Below are 24068 nucleotides of genomic sequence, written 5' to 3'. Positions count from 1 at the left end.
CTTGCGAGATCGTCTCACGTAAGTTTCTGTGTCATAAAATACATTATAGATATATCATGATTAAGAATTTAAAAAAATGTAGACAACTTAAATTTAACTTCAAACCCCCATTTTTGTGTGTTTTATTAAATTTTTATAATTAAACTTTAATTAATAACATTTTTGTTCAATAAATATTTTCTAGTTATATACAGAACTTTTAAGTTGTTGAATTAATTTTTTCAGTTTTTAAAAGTTGAGAACTAAAGTTAGTTAAATTAATTTTAATAAAATTTAAAACTAAAAGTGCCGACCCAGAATCGGAATTGACTGCTAAACTATTATGTTTTGCTAACATTAGTTTCCATAAATTGTTTTAGTAAAGAAAATTCCATAATAATTTTTTTGGTCTAACCGTAGATCGATTCCGGGATTGAACCGGCGGCTTCCGGTCGAGAACCGGTTCTGTCTAAATTGACGTATTATATGACACTTCCATCAAACAGTGGTCTGTAGTATTCACAACGAAGTTCTTGACTGTAAAAAAAGTCATCGCCTTGTTCGTCATTTTCATTTACATTTTCCCTTCTAACCTCCAACTCAGTCCCACCAGCTCCTCCCTCTCGCCACCGCCTGTTTCTCACCTACCGGGTTCGGGTCACCGCCGATTTCCCGTCTCCGCATCTGTCTCGCTAATTTTGCTCACATCTTTACTAACTGAATTTATTTTTTCTTGCCTACGACTGAATTGTCTACCTTAACGGACTCCCCTTCTATCAAGGATTTCTTGAGTGGAATAATCCGAAGAAGGTGATATTCCTGTGTAATTGTTTCTTAAATATTTATTTCTTTAGCGCGCTGGTCAGTCGAGGTCATGCCTGGCTACTTTATCATGTGATGTATATTTTGACAGTTTTTTCATGTCACAAGAGAAGCCGCTATCTTGTGAGGTCTGATCGGTTTATGGAAAAATATAAAGTGGTCAGTTGTCATCAAGTTCACCGAAGTGTTTGCTCCGGGTTTCTCCAAATTTTGTTATTTCCTAGATTTAGGTTTTCTTGATGTAAATTTCTTCATCGTGGTTCATTTTGTATTGTAATGTGCTTTAATGATCAAAGGAAGAAGCTTTGATAATCTATTCCCTTGTTGTTGTTGTTTTTTGTTTTTTTTGGGGGTTCATGGACCATACTACTCTGTTTTGGTAGGTTTTTTGGGTTCATAAAATCAAAGTGAACCGAGTCTGCTTTAGTATAAGGGTGCGAGGGTAGTCATAGGAACTTGTAATAGAATCCAAAAACGTTGCTTGCCCTAGTTTGACAAATGAAATTTTGAGATACAAAGTCCATGAAATCAAGTTTGCTACATGTACACTTTTAGCAATCACTTATGTAATGAGCTTTTCCAAATGTGGAATGCCACATATGAATGCATCTTTCTTTGTTTGTTTCTTGATAATATCCATATTTGGACCTGTCCTTATCTTATTATTTGCTGCGTGGTTATGATAAATTTGGATGAACAAACATGCCAGGAGTATGTAAATTCCATGATCATTCAATCCCTGTTTTCCTCTTCCAGAACAAGATGACCATTTCAGAATGATATTTTGTTCCTGAAATGGAGTACCATTATTAGACGCAATATCAAGTTGCATTAATTTTTTCAGTAATTATCATTATACCCGTATGTGCTGTAGGGATTCTTTCAATGCACGGTGTTGGCAGTGCAGGGAATGCGTCTAGTTCAGTTCGTACTCGCAAGGAAAAGAGGTTGTCATATGTGTTAAACGACGCAGATGATACAAAGGTGGTCCTTCATTTTTTAGATTGTTTTCAAGTCTTCCACACTGTTAGTTCTTAAGTGGATATTAGATGCAATGCTCATGTGCTCTACTGATGTAACATGTTCATCCTAAAGTCGATGATGCATTAGCCTCTGTTATTGCACAGGAAGAAAATACAAAAGAAAGGACAGAATATAACCTTTTGGCTTTAGTTTGTAGAGGTCTGATATAATAGCAGGAGACACTTCATGCTTGTGCTTTTTTATGAAGTGAAATGTGATTATAACCTGCCTTACTAATTTTTGGTTCGCGACATGATTATAATATATAAATTTTATTGTTGAACCGGGCTAAGATTCAAAAATAGTTTTATGACTTATACAGGAATAGACATTGACTAACAATTTTGTGTTTTGGTTTACATCTGTTGGAATAAAATGTTTTCACATGTTCTGGGCATTTATAACTTAAAATGTATGATACTTATAAATGATTATCACTTAAAAAATTTATATGCATGGTGTTCAGGGATCAATGTAAAAAATATTAAAGTTATTTTGTCTGGTTGTTTTAATTATTAGCAGCATTGTGCTAGCATAAACTGCTTGGCTGTATCAAAGTCAGCTATAGCAGATGGGTGTGATGATCTTTTCACTGGTAGTCGTGATGGCACATTGAAGAGATGGGCATTAGCTGGAGATGGTGCCACCTGTTCTGCTACGTTTGAGTCCCATGTTGATTGGGTCAGTTGATCTTGACTTTGATTAAGACTGATTTTCTGTGGATTTTTGAGGGTTTATATTGACTGAAGTGTATGGAGTACCAAATTTACCTAAAAAAGCACTTGTATTATTAATGTATTCACAAGAACATCCACTCAACTGTGCTTTTAGTTGCTATAGAACTTAGTTTTTAATAATGTAATCAGCCATCGGATGAGGGCATGACGTGTGTGTGGTTTTTCTCAGTTGGTTTATACCTTGCTTGATTGTGATAAATTGTTGAGTTGCAATCTTACAAACTTGATGTGTCCTTTGAAGAATGTTTACGCAAAAATTGGGAGTTATATTTCTGTCTGAAGCTTTGTTTAGGGCCTAATTCCAACAGGCACATTGATGTCGTTTCTGAATCAGGGGTTTCTCTTTTCTTGAATATTGGAGCCATTAAATTCATGATTTTGAATTTCTTCTGTGTTTTACGCACCCTAAGAGGTTAATGTGTCTGCTGGGCAGGTCAATGATGCTGTTCTTACAGGTGGTGACACATTAGTCTCTTGCTCTTCAGATGCCACTGTTAAGGTTCGACATTCAGTGCATTTATACCGCAATATATTTATGTTATACATTATTCATGCACGGAATATTTTGAAAAAAGTCCTAAATATCAGGTATGGAATCGCTCGTCTGATGGAAAATGTGTGAGGACGTTACGTCAGCACTCTGATTATGTCACTTGCCTTTCTGCAGTGGAGCAAAATGTATTTTTCCTCCCAGATTATTTTTCGAATGTCTTACTTTCTTGGATATAGATCTTCTATTTAGTTGCCTGGTACACTGAGGTATGATCCATGTTTCCTTTCTTCGGCCCATGATTTTTATGTTCATGAACTTCAGAACAATGTTGTCGCTTCTGGTGGTCTTGGTGGGGAGGTTTTCATATGGGATCTTGAAGCTGCCCTTGCTCCAATCACCAAATCAAATGATGCACCTGAAGATGAATGTTCAACCGGTGTCGGTGGTTTCAGTTCCTCTTTATCGAGTACTAGCATTCGGCCAATAAGCTCAAGCAATAACATTTGTCAGCATGCCACTCAATGGCACGGATATGTTCCTGTTGGTGCAAAAGGCCATAAAGAGTCGGTTTATGCATTGGCCGCAAATGACAGGGGAACACTTCTTGTTTCTGGTGGAACTGAAAAGGTGTCATGGTTGTTTATTTAATTGACATTGCTCTTTGGTACCATTGATACTTAATGAACTGTCAACGAATCATTAGTATCATGGATACTTAATGAACTGTCAACGAATCAGTTTTTTGGTTTCTCATGATGCCTCCCTTCTTTGTAGTTTAGATAATTCCGAAATCCAGGTTGTTTCAGTTGTGCAATAAATTTTTCGTAGGTTGTGCGTGTTTGGGACCCAAGAACTGGTAGTAAAACCATGAAGCTCAGAGGACATACTGATAATATTAGAGCCCTACTGTTGGATTCTACAGGCAGGTTTGTTGGAGAGGTTTCAATTAAACTCAATTTAAAAGATCAATATTGGCATGGGAATTCACATTTGATTCCAATCGTTTGTGGAAAGAAGTTAAATGATTTTGCTAAAGATAATAGTTCTTCATGACGAGTTGGTGAGGATGGAATGACGGGAATGACTTAAGCATTCATGTTTGGTCAATGTTAATTCCATGTTCCCATCCTGGCAATGCAATGAGCTTATGATAATTCTGCAATCCTAACGAGAAAACAACATGGACATTTCTTGGCTGATGCCAGTCCAACTTCCAAAGTTTATCTGTAACCTTAAGTCTTACGTTCTATTTCACCTTTTTGTCATAATCTCTAGAATTGCTTTACCTTGACTTTTTAACTGGAAACAAAGCCTTGCGCCAACTCATGGTCAAATGATTCACCTTTTTGTCATAATATCTAGAATTGCTTTACCTTGTCTTTCTGACTAGAAACAAAGCCTTGCACCAACTCCACGATCTCCCATCATGCGTCCGCACAAGATTATCTGCTTTACTGAAAACTACAATAATGTTTTACGCTAGTTTCCTTATGGTCTTTATCTCACAACTATGATGAATAACCTGTCTTTTGTGGTTATCCCTTGTTGTCCAATATGTCTGTTTTTCTGGTGTTTATCCTTCTGGTCCATAAGATTTTGCGCCGGTTTTCTTGTGGTCTTTATCTTACAATTAGATTTTACTCCGGTTTTGCATTTTTTGTTTTTTCATTTTAAATAATTGGAACATTTTATTGATTATTGTTTCATTATCATTTGTAGATATTGCTTATCTGGTTCCTCTGATTCTATGATAAGGTATGTGCATGATTTACAAGTTAACGGTCTCCTCAAAAGCATCAAGTTTTACTTTCTCTTTTTCATGAACATGTGGCATGGGATTTGGCAATTTAATTTTTGTTATTATTTAATTTTTTTATTATCAAATTTTTGGTTATTGTTGGTTAGGTTATGGGATCTCGGTCAGCAGCGATGTGTGCATTCATATGCTGTGCATGCTGACTCTGTCTGGGCACTTGCCAGCACTCCAACATTTAGCCATGTTTACAGTGGTGGAAGGGATCTTTCTGTTAGTGCATAGAGACTTGCATCTTGCTTCTTTATTTTCTGATTTACGTCATGTTCTGAGAGATCCCATTTTGTGCTTTTTAGTTATATTTCACAGATTTGTCGACAAGAGAGAGTGTATTACTTTGTACAAAAGAACGTCCTATATTGCAATTGGCATTGCATGAGGATGGCATATGGGTTGCCACCACAGATTCTACTATACATAGATGGCCAGCTGAAGTGCATAATCCCCTGAAAATATTCCAAAGAGGTGGTTCTTTTTTAGCTGGGAACTTGTCATTTTCAAGGGCACGTATTTCAGTTGAAGGGTGTACCCCTGTGAGTTAGTTTTCCCTCTTTGATCATGTTTCATTTTACACTTGCAGCTCCTTGACAACTTTTAGTAATGTAACGTGGAAAATTATTTAATCAAATGGTTTTATCGATTTAATTTATGCCGCCAATTCCTTTCTGGTTGGCTTATGTGGGAGAGAAATAGGTGTTGCTGTAAGGTTCATGGTCATTCTCTTCGTTCTTGCCCTCAATTTTAACTGAGACTGCAAGGTCTGCAAGGGATACTTACTGTGATTACTCTGGCTTGTGCTGGAAGAAAGAAAACACTTTCCAAGAACATGCAAATGGCAGATTTCGCACTACATCATGTTTTTAAATATTTGTTTAATTAATTAATTAGCAGCTTTGCTTATCTAAGTTATAGATATTTGTTCATTCAAAGTCGAATCTTTACTAAGTGTGAATGTGATTGGGGATGACACTTATTAGTTCTCTTAATGAGATGATTTCTGTTATCCAGATTTCTTGCTCCCGATCTCTTTCTCATTGTGTGTATGTCCTTTTTTAGCTCTCTAGACATCGTAAAAGTCAGAACCATATAATTTGTCATAATACGTTCTGGAATAATGTTATGCGATTCTTATGAAGCTCTTGAAAGTTTGGTGCTTCTGTTCTAATGCAATTTAGTGGGATTATTTCTGACATAAGAAACTGACATTTTAGTGATGGTTTAGGTTCCTATTTATAAAAAACCATCATTTAGTATTCGCGGAGCTGCAGCAATAGTGCAGCATGAGATTTTAAACAATAGAAGACATGTCCTAACCAAGGTAACTTGACATTATTTTCCATGTACTCATTCTTTTTGTAAATTTACTTCTTAGACTGAGGTGATTTCTATTATTGAAGGACACCTCTGGTACTGTGAAGTTATGGGAAATTACGAAAGGCGTGGTTATTAGAAACTATGGAGAGGTTAGTGATATTATTTTTCATGTTTTTCCCCTTTGCAGATTGTCTTCATGACTTGGTGGGTGGGTTGGATGTGGGATCCGTATAATGCATTATTATAGGATTTACCATGTACTAGTCTCTTCTGTGTGTTTGTGCATACTGTACTTTCTGACTGTGTATTACTCTGTCTACTAGATTTCGTTTGAGAAGAAGAAAGAAGAATTATTTGAGATGGTACATATCCTTACCATAATTTTTGCTGTACCTGAATTTTTCTTCTGCAATCTTTGACGTATTCTCTTCATTTAGGTGAGTATTCCTGCATGGTTCACTGTAGATACAAGGCTTGGGAGTTTGTCAGTACACTTGGAAACACCACAATGCTTTTCTGCTGAGATGTACGCTGTTGATCTCAGCATTAAGGGGAAACCAGAGGATGACAAGGTAGTTGCTCTTACAATCCTTCACGCCTCTGCTAAAGTTCTGATTTTTGTTAAAAATTGTTCAACTTCATCTTATTTTCTCTATCTGATTATTTTCCTGTATTTGATTTTATTGATGTTTATAAACTCCCAGTTGTGATGAATTTTTATTATATTTATTATGATTAGTGTTTATTTTCAGAATCATCTTATCTCATGCTTTTAGTATTTATTATTATTATTATTTACCCAATCATTTTTTAAATTTTATTAACAGGCATTAAATCTTTTTGTTTTATTTGTGATGAAATCCAAAATAAATCAGTACATTGAGGATATTTTTTTTATAAATATTATCCATGTTATTGGAAGCCAAGTGTGTATGAACTTTGCCAAAATATAGGTTAATTTGGCAAGAGAAACCCTTAAAGGGTTGTTGGCTCATTGGTTAACTAAAAGATGGCAGAGATTTGGGTCTCAAGTTTTAGCAAATGGAGAAATTCCACCTGGAAAGGAGATTTCTGCGAGGACGTCAACCTTATCTCGAGTTGAGGGGGATGGCAATTCTGAAAATGATTCTACTGTGTATTCGCCATTTGAGTTTTCGACTGCTTGCCCTCCTTCCTTAGTTACAGAAAGCTCTGTAGGAGGCCCGTGGAGAAAGAAAATTACTGATCTAAATGGAACTGAAGATGAGAAAGACTTTCCATGGTGGGTTATCGACTGTGTGTTGAATAATCGCTTGCCTCCCAGAGAAAATACCAAGTAATCCTCAAGACAAATTCCCTTTCTTGCTTTTGCAAATTTGTTTCTCCTGATTGTTTAGAAACTTGAATACTTGATTTTTTTCCTCTGGTTCCGGTGATTATGTCCCTGTGAATTTTTTAGGAGTTCAGCTACATTTCTTGTCAACAAGTTTTCTGATTAAGACTATATAATTGCCTAATTGGGTATTTGTTTACTTTGGTTGAGTCTTACTGTTGTTTATTTTTTGTCAACTCCTGGGACGGAAATATGTCTTTTTTTAGAAGTAAAAATTGAAAAGGCTATCTTAAACTGTGAAATTACAACTAGTTACCTGATAATATCTTAACCTGTTTCCGACCTGTTTTGCCAAGACAAACTTGACATTTAAAACACACAAGAAAAAATGGAGGCCTTAGGTGGATGTTACACCGCTATTGAAAATTTGCTTGCTATGTGGAGTTTGTATTGCTGACCCTAGGTAAGCATGGTATATTTCCTTTTTATGCTGAGTTTGGGTCTACCTTTATAACTTTTTATGAGATTCATTCATTATTGTTCTCTCCATTTCTCTTTTTTTATATCTGTCCAGAGTTGTTTTAAGAGTCACTATTTTTTAGTCATGCTATTCCCTTCATGTTTTAATTTGTGATGAACACAACTTTTTACCAATGAGATAAACAAATTCAAGCAATTGCAATAATACTTTCTTGTTTCCATTTTCTGTGGTCAGCTTCACTCTGATTTTCTGTATCTCAGATGTAGCTTCTATTTACATCCATGTGATGGTTTTACCGGACAGTTACTTACGCAAGGAAAACTAAGTGCTCCTCGCATTTTGAGAATACATAAAGTAAGACTTTCCTCAGGGTAGCTCATGTTTGTGCCTAATATTTTTGTTGCTTTTTATACATGTATCCTGTTAGTTGGCCACCTTTTTATTTTTGAAATGAATAAAAAATACATTATCTCGATATTGCAAGCTTAATAACTGGTTACTGTGTCATTTCTAATTTGCACATACTGTTGTACGCAGCATATTCTGTCAAAAGTTCAACTCAAAATCATGTAATTGATGGTGGATTTTTATGCCGTGATTGTTTCATCAAAAACTGTGGTGGATGGCTCATTGCCTAAAGCTGCTGTGCTTTCTTTTTGTAGGTGGTAAATTATGTTTTAGAAAAGATGGTTCTTGATAAGTCGATGGAAGATATTAATGTCGACAGTGCACCTACTCCGGCTATGACAAGTGGTCTTGTTGGAGATGGTTCTTTTCGTTATGGATTGGAACCTTCGCAAAAACATAAGCCTTCTATCGAGATCTTGTGCAATAACCAGGCAAGTTTATGGAACTTTTTGAATATTTTTTGTTATATAGCTCCCACATTTTTTATTAATCATTTTTTTCGTGCATATTTCTATTCCGATATAATTGGAGAAAATATTCAAGGGATGAACATGCTTTGTCAAAATCAGTACTTTTCTTTTGCTCGCCACCGTTAGACCTCTTACTTTCAGAGAAGCTTCTGTACTGTTTGTGTTACCTTCGGATTGCTGGTTTCTTTCTTGATTAACTTGAATTATGTATATTCTGGTCCTTGAAAATTCCAGGCAGTTTTGTCATCTATTTTATGAATTATTTGAAATCCCATTTCTCATTTCCTTTTTATTTGAATTTCGTTAGTCCATGCTTATCATAAACACATGATTGTCATTTAACTTCATCATGGTTCTATTTGTGCAATAGTACTATTTTTGTTTTGATTTTTCCCCAAGGCTCCGAAGGGAGTAATGGTTGCATCCTTTCCTTTCTGAGTGGATCGTTATGGTTCCCCAGGTAGTACCTGCAGACATGAGCTTGGCCACTGTACGGGGATACTTATGGAAGAAACCTGAAGATCTTATCCTGAACTACAGAGTGGTGGCGGGCAGATGATGGATGACAGCTTGAAGGTGATACTGCATTGTTAGTTTAATTTTGGTTGTAATGTTCCAGCCCTCACTGTTTTCATTTTTTTTCACTGCTTTATAAGTAATTTGAGTAGTATCGATTGGCTGGCATTTTATGCGAATGCTGATATCTGACCTAAAGTTGACCCGAGTCCTTTGGATTTTTTGTTTTTTAGCATTAGCTATAGACTCTCTTCATAGGCGGTGAAAACCAAGTGCTTATAGTTTTAACCAGAAATTGTTCAGATAGACAGCTACCCGTGTATGTTTGTTGATTTCATATAACTTATTTTTTTCCACTAAACTGACCAAATCCTTTGCAATTGCTTCTCATTGCAATTTCAACCCGTCAATTTCAGTTCCACTCCGCATTTGCATTGCCTGTCACAAATTTCTTTAGAACAATTCATTTATCTAACATTTCTCTAGTATTTGTTTTGTATAAAAAACTTGTTGTCTTCTGCAGTGTGGAAGTTGTCTGTCATTGTGAAGTTTCTCATGCGGGTGAAATGCCGGCTGATCCTGTGATTTTTGAACTTTTTGAACCATCCCTGAAACTTAAGCGTTTCCCTGAGACAATATACATCAAAACATTGAAGTTGGGGCGATACTAAAGCGTAGCGAAATGTGTTAATTTGCACAAGGATGCCTTAATGAAGCTAGTTTTTTTTATGGCAAAGAGCTCTCTGATTTTGAAGAGCACTTGCATTCAGAGGGGATTCCCAAGGAATTGTGCTTGCCACTAGGAATAGTTTTTGCCAAGTAATGTATTTTCGCTTTCACAATTCTCATCCTCATGCGTAGGGTTCTTTATAGGTTTTTTTTAAAAAGAAAAGGTTTCTATATAGTTTGAAATTTAACTTTTGTAACATATATCCTCAGTTGTTTAATCCTTTTATGGCTACCCTTGTTTATTGATACAAAGTTTTGAGTCGTTAAATGTTAGCCTTGACTACCAGTGCATGAGACACAAAGGTTTTGATTTGAGTTCGAAATTATTTTGAATAATTGCATTCAATTGTGGCAATACTTGATTTTTGTCTCTCTTAAATTTCTTTTTTTTGAAGCCGCAGATGATTTTTGGGACCACTTAAGTTCTGTCATTTGTATTTTATTTTGTGCATAAATTTTATATATTAAGCCTAGTGTGTGTAAAAAGCTTTTGTAATTTGGGTAAATTGGTTCGTTCAATAACTTTCGAGCTTCTCTTATTTATGAGTTGAAGCCCCCGAATCGTATTCTTGATTTGAGCACGTTCAATAACTTGCGATCTCCTTTTATTATTGAGCTTATTGGGCTTCATGAATTTTGTCGGAACATAAATTCTCAGTTCAATTCGTTTCACCAAATCACATGCAAATACTCTCTTTTATTTTGAGTTTCTTCCATTTTTTTCATGACATGAGAAAGAATTCTGTCAAGTTTATCTGCTAAGGTGTTTCGAACCCTTCTTCTTTTCTCTCTGTATTTTGTTGCAAGCGTTTTGACTTTGCAATAATTTAATCAATTTGCAGTATGATTGAAAATTTTGAATTTGTTTTTATTTGTTTTTCACCTTGCTTTTGTGGGAAAATGGAGTAATCAATTTGCTACGTTTAGGAGATCTATAGGCACAGCAAAATTGTCGCAATTTACGTGAGATTTAAATACATAGGCAGGTAAATCTCAACTTTCATCATTTAATATTAATGTACTTCTTCCACATTAAATTTGCATCAAGCTCCACCACCATTAAATTTATCAAACCTTGAAAAATGGCTACAAAAATTAGATTTCTTTTAATAATTTCTTATATTATTAAAAGAAATCAGTTGCTCGTGTTTGATATGACTTTTGGTATAATTATTACAGATAAGAGTTCCTATGTTTCATAATTTAATTAATGTTTCTTTATTGTTTCCCGTTCCCTATAGATCGATCATTAGTGTCCAAATGCCTTTTGTCAATTCTTATGATATTATATTAATTTACGCAAGGAATCTAATGATCACTTTTGATTGTTTTAGGTTTGATTTAACATCATATTGTCAATGTATCTTTGCCTTTTTTTTAATTTTAAACAATTTATCATGTTTAGTAATTCCTAAGCAATAACTTGCATCTTAGTTGCTTTCCCTTTACCGTACGGGAATCTCATCATTTGAATTGGTGAAAACCCCAATGGGTGGTGAAAAAATATTGCTTGCCTTTTTTAAAAAAATAAAATAATAAAAAAAATGAATTTTAAGGTTTTTACTTTTCCTGGTCAATACATGTCTAGTTTTTTTGTAAAAAAAAAACTAGATACATGTATAGCTGAATGTACCTTATGTTACTACAATTTCTATATATATACAACTGTGGATGATTAATAATAACGAGAACAATCGTCGAAGATCAAGAATTTGTCGTTGTATAAAAAATTATGATCGTTAATGGATCCGTAATTTAGAGGTATTGAATGTGTGATATAGTATCTGATATTAATTGTACGATCAAGTCGATGTTATTTGTATAATGTCCAACAAAATATAACAGATGTAATATAAAGCGGTTAGATATAAAGAACTATAACGCATTTGAACTTGCTTATATCGAAATGTACACATTAAATATATATATATATATATGACATGGAAAGATTAGTGCCGTATGTCTATTAATTTTATATACTATATAGTCGATCGTGACACGATTCATATTATATTAAAAAAGAATTAAATTAAAAAATTGAAAGTGATGACATTCTCGCCGGCAATGTGGCCACCATGATTACTCACCGAACGGGTTTGTGCATGCCTTTATGGCCCTAAAATAAATGGACTTGCATGTCATGTCTCGTACTTACTATCAAATGGATCCTCCTCATATTATATAACATGCATGCGTTAATTAGATTCAAACTTACAATTTTGAGTTTGCTAACTCATTAGCAAGATGAGTTTTTTTTAAAAAAAAAATCGGTGATGAATGAGAAGTATGTGTATTATACGAAGTTATCGTCATTGTCAGTTTCAGCGATAAATCTGAGACGCTGTTGAGAATCAATGACATTATATACCTGATAATCAGACAAGATGATTTTTGAGTTTCTCAAATGGATAGAATAGACCGTTCTCATTTAAAAAATTTGCAATCAAATTCATTTAATCTTTTTTCTTAAGATATATTTGACCAAATTCCAGATTTAATGTATCGTTCGACTTGGTTATAAATAAACAGGTAGAGATCTGTCTCACCTCACGCCACGATACTGGCAGCTTTCATCGTAAATTAAAAGACAAGATATTTAGTGTGATATAAAATTTAGGTATTAGAAAATAAGTGGCATCCACGTCTAAATAATATCTAAATAATATGTTTTTAACACCAAGTGTATCAATGAATACACATTACTATTATAACTAAAAAAAATAATTAGCGAAAAAGGTTGATACTTGAAGTTAAGTGGCTGTGGCTTTTATTTTCCCGCCATTTATGATAAATAAGATAAATATAATGATAAATAAGGGGGAAAAGGTAATAATTAAAAAAAAAGTAGGCTTTTATTTTCTGCTTTCTTGTTTCTTTCCGCTTTGGAAAAAAGAGCGTGAAAAGAGAAACATTTCAATCCCAAGTTTATTTTTTCCTCTTCTTTAAATTTTGGCTTTTCCCGTGTGCTAAAAATCAAAGAACGCATCAAAGTTAATATTGACACCAACAAATTATAAGTACAAAAGGAGGTCAAAGACAATTTGTTAAAGAGCATGTCTCTTGTGAGACGTTCTCATGAATCTTTATTCCGTGAGATGGATCAACCATACCGATATTCACAATAAAAATTAATAGTCTTAGCATAAAAAATGAAGTACAAAAGGAGGTCAAAGATAATTTGTTAAAATAAAAACCATCCAACTTTCTTTGGTAAGTTTTTTTTTTAAAAAAAAATATAAGTTATATATACATAAATCTTGGAAAAATACAATATATGTTATAACATTAAAAAAATAATCAAAATTGGATCTGTCGTCCCAACATGGCAAATTATCCAAATATGACTTAATTTCAAAGTGAAAATTAGTATTGCTTTCGACCTTAGTCATATATATAATATCTATTTATATTGAAAAATTATTGGACAAGGCTAACTTTGTAATTTTTCAAAAAGAAACGATTATCATGCTTTTATAGTTTTTTTTAAAAAAAATGTGGTTAACCAAAACACTGCATCCGTGTGATTTCACCACGATAAACACACTTCTCCAACTCTACAATAAATTCTTAGCTAATGAATTAAAATCTTTAGTTTTGATTAAAAAATATTTTCAAAACAGAATCGAGTCGAATCATCTAACAAAATATAATCAAAATATGTTGCTCGGCTTCCCTATATTTGTGTTTTTCATATTTTTCTTGTTTTTCAGTAAAAAAAATGGAATCTTATGAATTACAAAAGTTTGTGCTACGAGAGTATTTGCTGTTTTAACAAAAGTTATAGTCGATGATAATTGTGCAATTCAAATTTTTTAAATTATACATAATTCAGTCGTCGTGTTTCGATTTTTCTAGCGAGACAATTATTACATTCCAATACGTGGAAGTGTACAGTATTGAGTAAAAATCATTATAGTAATTAATTCTTCAATCTCTGGTATAAATGTATAATTTACATGTTTGGACAATCCTGATAATAGTTAGTCACTAAAATCCGCTAAAATGTTAATTTACACGTTTCAGACTTCCAATGGATAGCAAAAACGATCAGACGGCTAATATTGCATGCCAGATCTGCGTAACGGTGAACGTCAGAAAATCCAGTTGACGTTAACGGAGTTTGGGGCATGCCAAAATAGAGAGAAATCTGAGCCGTTGAAAAGGCCCAAACCATCTCGATCACCATCATCAGCGATGATTATCACCGTCATCACCACCCACTCACTCTCTCTCTAAACCTTTTTTATAACACACCAAAAAAGCGCTGCAGCAGCAACAAGATCATTCTCCAGCATTCGGAAATTTCGCTACGTGCGGATCAATCTCTTTGCGCATGGTGTGGACTGCAGGGAGTTAGGCGGAATATAGTTTCTCGGGAGGTTTTCTGCCATGGGCAGGTATATGAGGGAGTGCACGCGTTCCAGAGAGGCGGTGGTGGAAAAGACGCCGCAGATTGGAGCGTGGGTGTCTCGGACTTCGGCGTCTCAGCCGCCGCCGGATAAGAAGAGGAAAATTGGATTAGGAGAATTTGAGATGACCGCGTCCTTAGTGCGGCTCAAAACGCGACTCTTAGCCGCGGTTCCGGCGGGAAATTCAGATTTTCAGGTGACTTCAGGAGATTCGACATGCGACAGCGGTGGTTCCGATCATGCTTTGACGTCTTGTTACTCGAGCAATGGATCGAGCCAGCTGGCCGAGGGGAGCAAGGATTTCGTAGATCTGGAGGTATGTATTACTTTTGGATGAGCGGTTGAATTCTACAATCTCATGCTTATTAATTTAACTGGAAGTTACGGACGGCGGAATTAATATCACCTTAGAGATTTGATTGTGCTTGAAATCTAATACACGAGCTAGGTTCCAATTTTGAATTCCTTTTTTCCTATACACACAGGAGGAGAATGAGGAGTTTTTGGCTGCATCAGCTGACAATTCAGAGAAGAGGTAAATTATATGCGATTTGATTTAATTCTGTATTTAAATCTTCAAGTGAATCATTCCCTCTGCAATTCCTTCCACGTACAGTTCCACGCGCACTGTCTCTCTCCTTCACTCACTTCCCCATGCGCAGAAGCGGTCGTACTGTTAAAAAAATTTCCCATCATTTACGAGAAGTTGCATCTTTTTCAGGAGAGAAACGACACCGTCTAGCGAGGTTCAAGCTGAGTTAGTCGAGCTGGAGTCTACCTCCATGCCGCGCGAGTCCAATTTTCTCCGACGTTCCATATTAGCGGAGAAAAGGCCTTCCGAGGTTGAACTCGAAGAATTCTTTTCTGCTGCTGAAATGAAACTCCATAAACAATTCATGGACAAGTAATCTCTCTCTCGCCTTCGCCCCGGCCCGCCCCCCGCCCGCAAACTCTATGGTGGCTAATGAATTTTCTATAATTTGTGAATGTAGGTATAACTATGACATAACGAAGGACGAGCCATTAGAGGGGCGCTACGAATGGGTTCAGATCACTCTGAAGCCTTGAAAATGGACGATAAATCAATTATCTCTAGCTGAATCGTGAGTTTCTTCAGTAAATTTGATCAGTTAAGGTAATCAAGATCAGTATGGATTCCGACTTCAACTGAGTAAAGCTTACTCAAGAACTAAGGGTCCTACGATTTCTTCTGTAGATTTAATTTGTGGGTAGTTCAATTAGCTGGGATATACGTACAGCTACCTAGCTATCTTCTTCTTTATGTTATCATTTCTTCCGAGTTGTGTCATTAGTTTAACTTGTAGAGATCAAGAAGAAATTGATCAAGATTCTAGATCCTCTTTGTCAATTGCAAGGTATATTATTTAGTCTCACGATTTCAAAATTCGTTGTGCGATGGATTGGGAATCTAATCCCTTTTACAAAGGAGAGATTTATGAATAACAACGAAAATAAAAGCTCATTAATCTCTTACAATTACTCGGTTTCTTAGTTACTTTTTTTTTTAACATTTTCTTTTTAATCGATGAAAAGATTGTTATAATCAAGTCTCGAACATAAGAACTCGTCTCAAACTTGAAATCGTCGTATGAGTTACCAATCCTCGGCTTCTTTTTAACAGTATAGATGAACCAAGAACTTGATAAAAGAAAAAATCGAGATTATTACTCTGATGATCAAGTATGTGGTGTGACATTATTAATATATTAGGAGAAACCTACAATACACATAATATTTAATGTATGTATTTTGAGGAATTGGCCATGTGATTGATATACAATTTCTTTTTAGGCCTTGCACTTAATGTAACCTCATTCCATTTTCTGCTTGTTGCCAATAATTTACAAATCACGAAAAAAAAGTGAATATACGCAGCAAATAGGGATGGTGTAAACTTACAATATAATTATAAAAATTCAAAACATACAAAATTTTTATTCGTTAGAGTTCAAAATCTTTATTAGTCTCTCCAAATCGCACTCAAATTAAAACTTTTGACACTAAAGTAATTTTATTTTTGGAGCTTTATCAAAATTAGGGCTGTCAAATTGAACTCAATTAGTCAACCCAACCTAAGTTGACCCAAATATTATCAGTTCAGAGTTGAGAGTTTTCGGGTTCAGGATAGATTGGGTTGGACTCGAAAGTTGACTTGAAAAAATAATCGGATTGGATTCGGGTCAAGTTGATCCGAGATGACACGAAAATTGTTTTAATTTTTATTTTATATATAGACTTAAGAAAATTTGATTATATTTTTATATATTGTATATTTTTTAAAAAATTTATTTTATATTAATATAATATCTTTTAAACATTCAATATTTATTTTGCAAAATTATGAATTTTTTTAAACAATTGTTTTTTTTTTTTGCAGTAAATGCGCTTCAAATTTTCTACATTTAGACTTTCAAATTTAAATTATATAAATGAAATTTTATTATTATATATGTTTAAATTAAAATATTAATATGGTATGTTTTGAATTTTTATAATTATTTTGTAAGTTTGGAAGATACGAGTGAGAAAGGGAGGAATTAATGGTATTTGATGTTGATATTTGATATGTCCTGATACTGCTGTCAAGCTACATAACAACAGTGCTTGCCGTGTAAGCTATGGACATGTGCTCAAGATCCGGAAAGTTAAGCCGGTTTCACCCGCCCATGTGGCTGTGTTTTGTGGACCTAATTTGGCGAAGCGAAAAAAATCCCCCCTCGGCAAAAATATAAAACAGTTCTTTTATTTTTTCGAAATAGCAAGAGGTCGAAAAAACTTTGATGCATATTTATTTGGGAAAAAATGTAGATTGTCTATTTGCGGTTTGATTTTTTTAATATTAAATTTCAGTATTAATTCGTTATCTTTGTCTTTTTGGACAACTTTTAATCATTTTTATAACGTAGCACGAATGTGGCACCATTACGACACTAATTTGTGTCACATCAATACTCAATATGAAAATTGACCAAAATTGTAAAAAAATGAAAAGATACAAGACTAAAACTGAAATTCGATAACACGATCAAATCATAAACAAGCAATAAATAAAATATGCATGCATCATATGTACAAATCTTCAATTTATGATTTTTGCCATACAATTAAATGTTGTGCTGCACAGAGTTATCATTATTTTTGGCTTTCTATTCTCTTTTGATATTACTCAAATTGGCTTAGTGGCTTCCTTCCTTTTGCCTCTTTGTTTTTTTTTTAAAAAAAAAATCCCACCTCAGATCATTACCAAGTGCAAACGACCCAGTGAAATCAATTATTACTTCTATACTTTTGTTGTATGCAACACATGCAAATATATTGCATGAAAACACACATGCATGTGTGCAGGAAGTTTGGCACCGCTTCGTACAGAACCTTAGCCCATTTTCCGTCTTAAAATTGATTTTTATAATTACATGTATTTTTTAGAACTATTCATTTTATCATGTCCAAAACAAAAATATTTTCCATCTAATTTCTCTTGGAGGTTTTCGGTCAACAATTAATTAATCCTTTTAAAATTTAATGTTATATATTAAAAAAATAAAAATAAATTAAGCCCGTCGTTTAAAAAGAAAAAAAGAAAAAAGAATCACACTTTAGAAATCCATGGAATGGTAATAATGTGGCATAATATTAGGAACGATGTTGGTTAAAGAGGGAGACAGAGAGCTGTGATAGAGATAGTTTCTTTTTTCCAGGAAGGAAATGGAAAAAGAATAGGTGGGTATGGAGGGGTAGTGGTCCTTTGTTACCCTTAATGAAATTGAAAGAGAAGGCTACACAAATAGTGGTGGGGTATAGGCATTCATATAAATAAATAGGTCACCACCAAAATTCACTTTGATTTTTCAACTTTGGGTGAGATTAATCGTTTGATGTTTTTCCTTTCTTTTTGAATCTGAGATCGAATTTTGTTACAATTAAATATTGAATATGATGTCTTATATTAAATTTGAGACTTTAGTGTAAGATGAGTTGCAACTTAACGTTTTCGAAGCAAAGAAGAAAAAATCTGCTTTCAAGTATTGATTAGTACCTCAGCTTTTGATTGCCATTGTTCCCACCGACTAACAGTATATTAGATCAGAGTAAAGTTTTAAAAGGGTAAGGTTTCTAGAAATTATAATTGGGTTTTATTGGGATATGGCAAGGGGAAGCTATGCATGCATGTCTGGGTGTGAGTGATGCAATGATTAGGAAATGTAGGAAAAGAGAGGGATAAAAGGGTAAAAGCGAGAGAGTTATTCTGAGAATCTTTAATTCGGGACAACTAATCAGCCCATTAAGTATCTTATCCACTAATTGATTTATTATTTATACTTGCAAAAGCTTGCTTATAAATATAGTTTTGGGTATCCCTAACTGGAATATTAGCCAACCCTAAGGAAAATTCCTTTCTTTGTCCATGTTTACAATCCCAATCCCAATCCCAATCCCCAATCCCAATCCCAATTATGAACGAAGTGAAAGCGTTTAATTTTCAAATTAAAGGTATCAGTTAAACCCAAAATAGTTTTAAATGATAATCCATCCAATATAAGAAAATTATTGAAAAATCAAGTTTCACAAAAAAAATTCCGTTACATCCTTATTTAACAAGTGATTGAATGAGATATAAAAAAAATTATTTGAAGTGGATAATATACGTAAGTGTAGGATAGATTGTTAATCACATGTTTGTCTCATTTTTTATAAGCTCAATTAATCAAGAAGCTCATGATAAAAAAACCATATTTGATTGAAAAGAAATCTCATAGTTTTGAAAGGATTGACAATCCCATAAGTTTAATTAAATACATTTTAAACTATCAAATATGATTTTTAATACTGCAAAATTTGAAGAAAAATTTGTCGTTTTTATTACTCTAATTAAAATTAATATGAGAAAAAAAAAACTTTCACTACTGCAAAATTTGAAGAAAAACTATATATATATATATATATATATATATATATATATATATATATATATATATATATATATATATATTCAATATATCTTTGGTTTGTGGAGGTGAATCGATTTCGTCATCACTAATTTCTATTAACACTAGATTTAATATAGAAAACTACAAATATCATTATTATATACTAAATTGTCATCACTGCTAGTTTAAGGGTATTTTTGTCTCAACAACAAAAAATATAAAATTTATCATACTCATTAAAATCTTACCAAACAAAACATATTTTATCACAACACATTACATATCCTTACCTTGAGTTTTGTCATCAATCCAATTATTTATCATATCCTATACACCAAACATAGCCTTAATGAATATGAATGTATAGGTAAAATAATTGATAAAATAGTATTTATTATAAATATTGGAGTATACATTTAGGACAAACAAAAAATAAATTTGATATTTATGTTTAAGATGCAAGGAGAGTATATCCTTGTGAGCATTATTAGAAATTTAAATCGATCTTTGAGGAATTAACATACAAACACTCAATTCCAACTAATTAACAATTCTTTTTAAAAAGATTGAAAATGAAAGAAGATATATGGCCGGAGTGGGATACTTGGTGTGATTTGGGATCCCAATGAAGTTAACAAATCACTTTTACTTTAATGTTTTCTTTCTTTCTTTGTATGGAATCTCATCCAGTTGTGGAAATAGAGGCGCCCAGAGTTTGGACTTTTCCCGTGTTCTAGTATACAGGCCTATGATATAATGTATATTTATATACATAAATAAAAAGAAAAAACCTACTCCAAATTATGATTCTTACCACAATACAAGTGTATTTGACAATCAACGTGGCTACACTATATTCGGGTATTGATGTGTGTGTCATTATACATTTGTGTCCGTAATGCAAACAAAACAAGACAAAATTTCAAGAATTACATTTCTCGAACCACATATCTTCCTATACCTGAAGTTTACTTACAGCACCTGCTAAAATTTTGATGCACACAAAATGAACTGAATGATTCAAGATTTAGAAGTCATGACAAAAAATAAATTTGGGACCTTTTCCAATCTTCTGCTACACGATGTCGAGGGAAGCAATTGATCTAGTAGACATGGATCTGTTGGAGCCTTCCTTTGCTGCAGCAGAAGATAATGATCTATTAGATCCACCCTTCAAACCAGAATTGTCCACGGCCTTTGGGCCACCACCTTCTTTTGCTACCGCAAAAGCAACTAGTGCCTTTACAACCTGCCGAAATCTCCTTCTGTAAGTTGGTAGCTTCGATGAACTTCTGATAATCCCCAACATTCTGCCAAGAAACGTCGGTTAAGATTTTATAAGCAACTGAGGAAAGGCAGAGACAAAGTCTGATTAATGTAGTAGTCCTACACATGTTCTTGGGTACTTTTGGTTTTGTTCCCCATGCATGGTGTAGCACTATATAAAGCTAAAATCAAGAATGTTGAAGTGTGAGGGAAAAACAAGGAAAGTCGAAGTGATCAATGTTCCTATTAAGCTTTTGAGAACTTGAACGTGGACATCTGCAACTAGTTTTTTACCTGCGACTGAGGCCCTCAATTTGAGCGGCTCTAATGGAATCTTTAGGAACAATACTCCCATTTTCCCAAGATTTAAAACGTTGTTCGTTATTTCCAAAAAGAATAAGTTTCCCCAGATACTGTATCTCGCCTTCCTCCAAGTTGATCACTCTGATTTGATCCTTGAGGACCATTACAGGGTGGAAAAACCAGTCCAACAGTCTGTCCTGGGGTCTATTTTGATAGTTAACCTCAGTATTGTCCATAAACATAAGACCATTCGATCCATTTTTAATGGAGTAAAGAAGAGTATGAAACAGTGAAAAACAAGGCAACCCAACACCGATGATATGTGCCTCATGTGAATGCTTGGCTTTCAAATACTCAGAGAGGTCGGCTGACGTTAACACGCCCTTGTCCAATAGCTCTTTTCCCATCCCTTCGCAAGATCTCATCATGCTTCCCCACACCTTTAGAGAACAAGGGATTTATCACAAAGCATTGATGAAAGAAGTAGCAAAATCTCATGAATAGTGAGAGTTAATCAGCTAACTTTCAAATTTTTACATACCTGTACCATTTTCACCTCCTTTATTGCCTCCCTTACCGATCTTGATGATGTCAAGCTGGGAACAAGAATCGCCGGAGTTTCAGTCAGGACAGAACCACGTAAAGAATGGTTTCTTCCAACCGAAAATTCGGAAGTATTGGACATTTTTTTCTTCCGGTACCTGGGCCTATTAGTGACAAAGACCATAAGCGCATTTGCAAGCAAATGTAACAACCTATCACACATTCAACCAAAAATTAACAAAATTTCTTACTTGGGGAGGATCGACCCTTCACGAAGATAAAGCCAATCATTTGTATACTCGTCAAATTCCGCAACCATAGCAATCACATATGCAATGCCTCGTCGGAAGGATCGTTCCTGGTTTAATAAATTGGATATGAGTGATAAATAACCTACATCTAGCATAAAAATCTTGATGAAATTTTACATTGTAAATATTTGATTATCACCTGATATACTATAACGGATCCATACAATCCTATGAAAAAGCTCGAAAATATAGCCATTACGATGCTCCCAATGACGACAACTGGCCACATAATGATCGTCAAACCAGCAATGGGAATGCAAGCGGTTTCAAGAAATGGGCCTTCGCGACTAATCAAATCCTGTAGCAGCCTATGCCACCCTTTAAACAACATTAAAGGACTCTTTACTATAGCTATAGCAGTGTAAAGTGGGATCTCGACAATCAACCCCAGGAGACCAACAATGATGCATGCTGGCACGTGAATAAATCTGCAAGACAATTTCATATGACTATGTTGAGAATCAAACTAACATCCGATAGAGTCCCATAGCAAGGAGCTAAGCATCCTATATTTTGCACTCATAATTCATTTAGAAAACTACAAACTCATGTTCTTTAGTAATCTATGTCATGCTTCCTTTAGTTATGACAAGGCTTCAACAAAATGAAATGGTTTACGGCATTATCGATGAAACAAATCCATCGTCCATCGAACTCTTCTTCAATGTTCCTCTAAAAGTTTGAGATATATTATACTGGCGGTAAAATATTAGATCAGATTTGTCTCTTGCCAGTTGTTAAATGAGAATTTTGTCAGAGGAAGCTAACTATATATCGAGGTCTAATACATTCTTTATATGTATTAAACTGCTCGCAGATAGGACATTTTGTTTTCAAGGGTCAATGCCAATCCCCTGAAACATGCACGTTCCATTTTCAATTCGAAAGAATTACCTAAGAGGCTGAAGCTCACTAGAAGCAGGATTTTCTCTCAACTCCTTCAGATAGAGTGGATAAGAATGATAACATACATCAGCAAAATCTTGAACCACCGTACAGCTACCCTTGATAGTTTCCCATGTCCCATCCTAAAACAATCACATGCCACGACAAAAATGAGATTCAAATACACATTTAAACAAAGACATGAAAAGAACAAGAAAACCGAACTATCAAGTTGTGAAACATATACCAAAATACAGTGGACACATTTCTTGGATTCATCATCATCAAGTCTGAAAGCTTCAAACGAAGCAATCCACGGAGTGAAGAAACCGTAACCCAATCCCACAAGAACACTAACAGCGATGCTGAGGCCCAGCCAAATACCAAACAAAGCAGGTAATCCTAACAAGACTGCAACTTTAAGTGGCGCATCAAATCTATTTGTCCTGTTAACATCAATTTGTTAAATAAATCAAAAACCCATGCGAAAAAATTATCATACTTGTGTGTTACATGTAGATAATTACTTCAAAAGGGCGTAGACTGTCCAGGCCACATGTGCAGGAAAAAGGCCAAGAATCACCCCTAAATTGCCCAAAATCAGAATCAAACTAGCAATCGGACCTACAATCACACCTGTAGCGTGCGAATAAGAGAACAGAAATGATCACCACTTACAAAAATAAAGGAAAATATTTTTAAAAGAAAAGGATTTTAACATCAAGAAAAGATAAAACAGACTTTTAAGGGCACCAAAGCATAGGACTGCACAGAATGCAAAAATCACCAAGACTGTTTTGACCCAGTCTTTCAAGCTGCGAGGCATGTCTGACTAAACAAGAAACTCCTCAGAATCAGATCAAAATCCTCCGATAAATTTTACAAAAATGAGAGCCCAAATTATTCAAAAAGAAGAAGAAACAAACTCTCGCAGAAGTTCCAAGAACAAGAGAAAACGACCAGAATCAAAGACCAGCACCGCAATCGAAGGGTTTTTAACTCAAGATTGAAGGGCCTTTCATGTATTTAGTTTTAAAATATAAATTTGGTGGGATGTGGCAATAATGTTTTTTCTTTCTTGAAAATGAATTGCGTTTACCTCTACAAGTATAAGTTCTTGAGGAAGTAGTCATAAAATCGAAGAAAGAGGAAAAACGGGCCAGACAATTAGGATAACTATTGTGATACAAATTTAATTTCTAAAATGGCGGCTATATAAAATGGGAGAATAGTAGCATCGAACTTTCTTTTTTGGCTGCCATTTAATTGCAGAGAATTGCGGTTCAAGAAGCCAACTGCAATGCC

General features: G+C 34.4%; 3 protein-coding genes across 6 annotated transcripts; 2 read left to right on the top strand and 1 right to left on the bottom strand.

The window, feature by feature from the left end:
• Positions 1–485: 485 nt before the first annotated feature.
• Positions 486–10359, top strand: LOC142546657 (uncharacterized). 4 transcript variants are annotated; one of them, XM_075654494.1, is made up of 19 exons: positions 486–789; positions 1676–1785; positions 2347–2505; positions 2995–3060; positions 3150–3239; positions 3376–3681; positions 3883–3980; positions 4774–4809; positions 4960–5080; positions 5164–5400; positions 6090–6185; positions 6265–6330; positions 6505–6543; positions 6619–6753; positions 7135–7496; positions 8235–8328; positions 8637–8813; positions 9313–9441; positions 9892–10359. In XM_075654494.1, the coding sequence occupies exons 2-18, from the start codon at positions 1687–1689 to the stop codon at positions 9409–9411; spliced, it is 2280 nt and encodes a 759-aa protein (XP_075510609.1). In that variant the 5' UTR covers positions 486–789; positions 1676–1686; the 3' UTR covers positions 9412–9441; positions 9892–10359. The 4 variants fall into 4 exon arrangements, with proteins under 4 accessions (XP_075510609.1, XP_075510610.1, XP_075510607.1 ...); XM_075654495.1 differs by having other exon boundaries at positions 8637–8817; positions 9317–9441; XM_075654492.1 differs by having other exon boundaries at positions 487–789; positions 9313–9428.
• A 3957-nt stretch (positions 10360–14316) lies between these two features.
• Positions 14317–16006, top strand: LOC142546656 (cyclin-dependent kinase inhibitor 6-like). Its single transcript, XM_075654490.1, has 4 exons — positions 14317–14822; positions 14992–15041; positions 15228–15410; positions 15499–16006. Exons 1-4 carry the CDS (start codon positions 14487–14489, stop codon positions 15572–15574), a joined length of 645 nt encoding a protein of 214 aa, XP_075510605.1. The 5' UTR covers positions 14317–14486; the 3' UTR covers positions 15575–16006.
• A 4224-nt stretch (positions 16007–20230) lies between these two features.
• Positions 20231–24068, bottom strand: LOC142546655 (putative membrane protein At3g27390). The gene is made up of 9 exons (XM_075654489.1): positions 23505–24068; positions 23291–23399; positions 23011–23209; positions 22773–22906; positions 22018–22306; positions 21819–21925; positions 21566–21731; positions 21016–21464; positions 20231–20765 (listed from the first exon to the last, which is right to left on the bottom strand). Exons 1-9 carry the CDS (start codon positions 23587–23589, stop codon positions 20531–20533), a joined length of 1773 nt encoding a protein of 590 aa, XP_075510604.1. The 5' UTR covers positions 23590–24068; the 3' UTR covers positions 20231–20530.

This window comes from Primulina tabacum, chromosome 5 (assembly GCF_025594145.1).
Source record: "Primulina tabacum isolate GXHZ01 chromosome 5, ASM2559414v2, whole genome shotgun sequence".
NCBI classification, from domain to species: domain Eukaryota; kingdom Viridiplantae; phylum Streptophyta; class Magnoliopsida; order Lamiales; family Gesneriaceae; genus Primulina; species Primulina tabacum.
Note: the sequence above shows the minus strand (reverse complement) of the source record. Positions and strands in the feature narration are given on the sequence as shown.

Bases quoted from the DNA above. Each gene is read 5' to 3' on its own strand.
- LOC142546657 (XM_075654494.1), top strand. From the start codon at position 1,687: ATGCACGGTGTTGGCAGTGCAGGGAATGCGTCTAGTTCAGTTCGTACT. The intron at 5,401-6,089 runs GTGAGTTAGTTT...GTGATGGTTTAG, and splicing joins CAGTTGAAGGGTGTACCCCT to GTTCCTATTTATAAAAAACC. The intron at 6,331-6,504 runs GTTAGTGATATT...TCTGTCTACTAG, and splicing joins TTATTAGAAACTATGGAGAG to ATTTCGTTTGAGAAGAAGAA.
- LOC142546656 (XM_075654490.1), top strand. From the start codon at position 14,487: ATGGGCAGGTATATGAGGGAGTGCACGCGTTCCAGAGAGGCGGTGGTG. The intron at 14,823-14,991 runs GTATGTATTACT...CTATACACACAG, and splicing joins AGGATTTCGTAGATCTGGAG to GAGGAGAATGAGGAGTTTTT. The intron at 15,411-15,498 runs GTAATCTCTCTC...TTGTGAATGTAG, and splicing joins CATAAACAATTCATGGACAA to GTATAACTATGACATAACGA.
- LOC142546655 (XM_075654489.1), bottom strand. From the start codon at position 23,589: ATGCCTCGCAGCTTGAAAGACTGGGTCAAAACAGTCTTGGTGATTTTT. The intron at 22,307-22,772 runs GTAATTCTTTCG...ATTGTCTTGCAG, and splicing joins AGTGAGCTTCAGCCTCTTAG to ATTTATTCACGTGCCAGCAT. The intron at 20,766-21,015 runs GTAAAAAACTAG...GTTTCTTGGCAG, and splicing joins ATTGAGGGCCTCAGTCGCAG to AATGTTGGGGATTATCAGAA.